The following is a 3,323-nucleotide window of genomic DNA, read 5'->3' on the forward strand; positions in this document are numbered from 1 at the left end:
CTCCACTGCAGGTAGCGCTTCTGCCCTGCACTCCCCTGCCACCACTGATGCAAATTACCAACCAATCTCACCTTGCTGCTTTGTTTTTCTAGGCGTCCATTCACCTCACATTGTGATCCTGTCACCCCTTCACCTACGGTATGTAGCACCCACCTCTCTGTTGTTGCTAACTATGTTAACCTGCTGCGCTTCTCTTTTGCCTTCTTCTCTCACTGCTCTCCATTTGTCTCTCTCACGTTTTCTCTCTCTCTTTTTCCTCTTTTCGTCTCCCTCTCTCCCTCCTTCCTTTCATCTTTTCTTTCTTTCTTTCTCTTTCTTTCTCTCTCTCTCCTTTTCTCTCTCTCCCTTTCTCTCTCTCCTTTTTTCTCTCTCTCTCCTTTTCTCTCTCTCTCCTTTTCTCTCTCTCTCCTTTTTTCTCTCTCTCTCCTTTTCTCTCTCTCTCCTTTTCTCTCTTTCTCCTTTTCTCTCTCTCTCCTTTTCTCTCTCTCTCTTTTTCTCTCTCTCTCCTTTTCTCTCTCTCTCTCCTTTTCTCTCTCTCTCTTTTTCTCTCTCTCTCTTTTTCTCTCTCTCTCCTTTTCTCTCTCTCTCCTTTTCTCTCTCTCTCCTTTTCTCTCCTTTTCTCTCTCCTTTTCTCTCTCCTTTTCTCTCTCCTTTTCTCTCTCCTTTTCTCTCCTTTTCTCTCCTTTTCTCTCCTTTTCTCTCTCCTTTTCTCTCTCTCCTTTTCTCTCTCTCCTTTTCTCTCTCTCCTTTTCTCTCTCTCCTTTTCTCTCTCTCCTTTTCTTTCTCTCCTTTTCTTTCCTTTTCTCTCTCTCTCTCCTTTTCTCTCTCTCTCTCCTTTTCTCTCTCTCTCTCTCCTTTTCTTTTTTTTCTCTCTCTCTTTCCTTTTCTCTCTCTCTCTCCTTTTCTCTCTCTCTCTCCTTTTCTCTCTCTCTCCTTTTCTCTCTCTCTCTCCTTTTCTCTCTCTCCCTCCCTCTGTTCTCCTCTCTCTCTTTTCTTTCTCCTCCTTTCTTCTTTTTTCTCCTGTTTCCTTCTCTCTTTCTCTCCTTGGTATTGATACTAGCTCCGGCTGTTCAATTTGGTTTTGTACAAACAACCTATCTATGTCATTTGACCATTATATCCCATGGTACATAATGTTACTTTACCTGTATTAATTGTTCTTTTTTCATGTAATTAAGAGCACACTCTGCAATACGTGTGGAACCTTACCTCTATTTGTCCATCTCCGGTTGTCCTTCGAGACCCGCATTTCCTTATTCTGACCAGTGATGTACGTTCCATCCGCAGTATTTCTTCATGAATATTTGTATATATTTCTGTGTATCACCTGTACATAATGCACTCACTATTGTTATTGTCTTCACACCTTTTCAGGCAACAACCTTGAGAAAGGCTCTATGCCGAAACGTTGGTGCTGTTGCTCTGGTTAGGTTCCTTCTGCAGTGTGTCAGTCAATAAAATCACTCACGCATATTCCCTCTTTGTCTTCATTCGAGTGCTGGGGTTCACTTTACTATACTATATGATTCTTTATCCCCATAGCACCTACATTGTGCGTGGTAGAGCCTTTAATCTCCAAGTATCGATATCACTATTTTTTCAGTGCTCCCACGGTACCAGTCAGTCCCATGTCGGCCCCTGTCCTCTCTTTTAATGACGAGCAAGCCGCTAGTATCCTTGCCAAGGTTACTACTAGGACTCAGTTCCTTACCATCCCTTCAGACGAGATTCGTACTCGTGATTACCTGAGGGAAACTAAGAGGAACACAGCTCTTGAATTGCACGCAGCCACTTTGGCTGAATACTATAAGACCCAAAGAATCCCGAGGGGGCTCAGAGTCTCTCTTCGGCCCACACTTTTCTCAGATAACTCTGAGTATTGTAAAGCCTTCGAGAGCATTCTTAACAAATGTTCTTTTGACATTATACTCCTCACAATTGACTACCTGCAGAAGGAACTTATCAGCATTGATGCCAATATCAAGAATATAGAGACACAACTCTCTCAGACCCTGAACGCTACGGCCCTTGAAGAGCTCAAGACCAAGTGTGGTTCTACGCTTTCCGAATACAGAGACACGCTACAGATCCGCAAACGTGATAAATTCTTGCGGGACCAAGAAGATTATCTTAAGAATCGTGTATACCGATGGCAATCGTCCGCTCCACCTCGCAACTATCGTCGTGGTGGCGGTCTCTCTTCTGGGTCCGACAGCGACCACTTTTCCACAGATTCCCAGTCTTTTTTAGGTCCGAGACGTCATGGAAAAAACAGACGAGGAGGGGGCGGAAATACCGGGGGACGCGCAGACAGAGTCACAACCCGCTCCCAGGTAGGGACAACATTGTCTACAATATATCCAGCCAGACCCTTTCCCCCCTTGAGACCCAAGTCCTACAGAAGGGACTCTCCTTCTGTCCCACCCCCTCCTTCAATACCTTTAATTTAGAGCAGGACCTCAACAGATTTTTTAGAAACCTTCGCTTGAAGGCACATTTCGCTAACAAAACCCCTGAACCCAGCCAGTCATCGTCCGCATCCATACCATCCTCACCCCCCAGTGGGTTTACCCTTACGGATCTTAACCTCAGGTTCCCCAGTAGTTACCAACCCCCACGTTGTTACCACCCTATTGAGACTTTCATCAGCCTAGTCTCTAGGGATATACACGCCATTACCACAGACATCGGTAAGGGGATTTACCACCTGAGGAACAATGTGACCCCTGAGGAGCGGAAGGCCCTGACCGCTCTCAGGAACTACAAAAATATTATCATCAAGCCAGCCGACAAAGGCGGGGCTATCGTGGTACTCGACAGAACCTATTATGTCAATGAAATTCGCCAACAACTCAGCGACACCAACACCTACCATCCACTACTTCACAATCCCACGTCCCGTATTTCCACTCTCATACAGGACAAGGTTCAATTCTACAAACAGAATGCCATCATTGATGACAAACTAAGTGAATTTTTGACCAACAATCATCCCATTACTCCGGTGTTTTACACTCTGCCCAAGATCCATAAGAATCTGACCTCTCCACCCGGCCGTCCTATAGTCGCATCCACCGACTCGCTACTGTCACCCATTTCTATCACCCTCGAGAAGATCTTGACCCCACATATTCCCAAAATCCCCTCATATTTAAAGGACACTAACCATTTCCTCTCAATTCTACGATCCATTCCCAGCGTTCCTGACAATTGCCTATTGGTCACATTAGATGTCTCCAGTTTATACACGAGTATTGGTCATCATGAGGGCATTCATGCAGTAGACAGGTTCCTCAACACCCACACTGACCTCTCCTCTCCCA

At 45.3% G+C, this 3,323-nt stretch overlaps 1 protein-coding gene across 1 annotated transcript in view; it reads left to right on the forward strand.

Annotated features, from left to right (window-relative positions):
* Positions 1 to 1,572: 1,572 nt before the first annotated feature.
* The window catches only part of LOC142295439 (uncharacterized), a 3,046-nt gene continuing 1,295 nt past the window's right edge, over positions 1,573 to 3,323 (forward strand). The window contains exon 1 of the mRNA XM_075338541.1: positions 1,573 to 2,333. Within this exon, the coding sequence (XP_075194656.1) occupies positions 1,629 to 2,333 (705 nt within the window). The 5' untranslated portion in view covers positions 1,573 to 1,628. The remainder of the gene's footprint in view (positions 2,334 to 3,323) is intronic.

Source organism: Anomaloglossus baeobatrachus, chromosome 3 (assembly GCF_048569485.1).
Source record: "Anomaloglossus baeobatrachus isolate aAnoBae1 chromosome 3, aAnoBae1.hap1, whole genome shotgun sequence".
In the NCBI taxonomy this organism is placed as follows: domain Eukaryota; kingdom Metazoa; phylum Chordata; class Amphibia; order Anura; family Aromobatidae; genus Anomaloglossus; species Anomaloglossus baeobatrachus.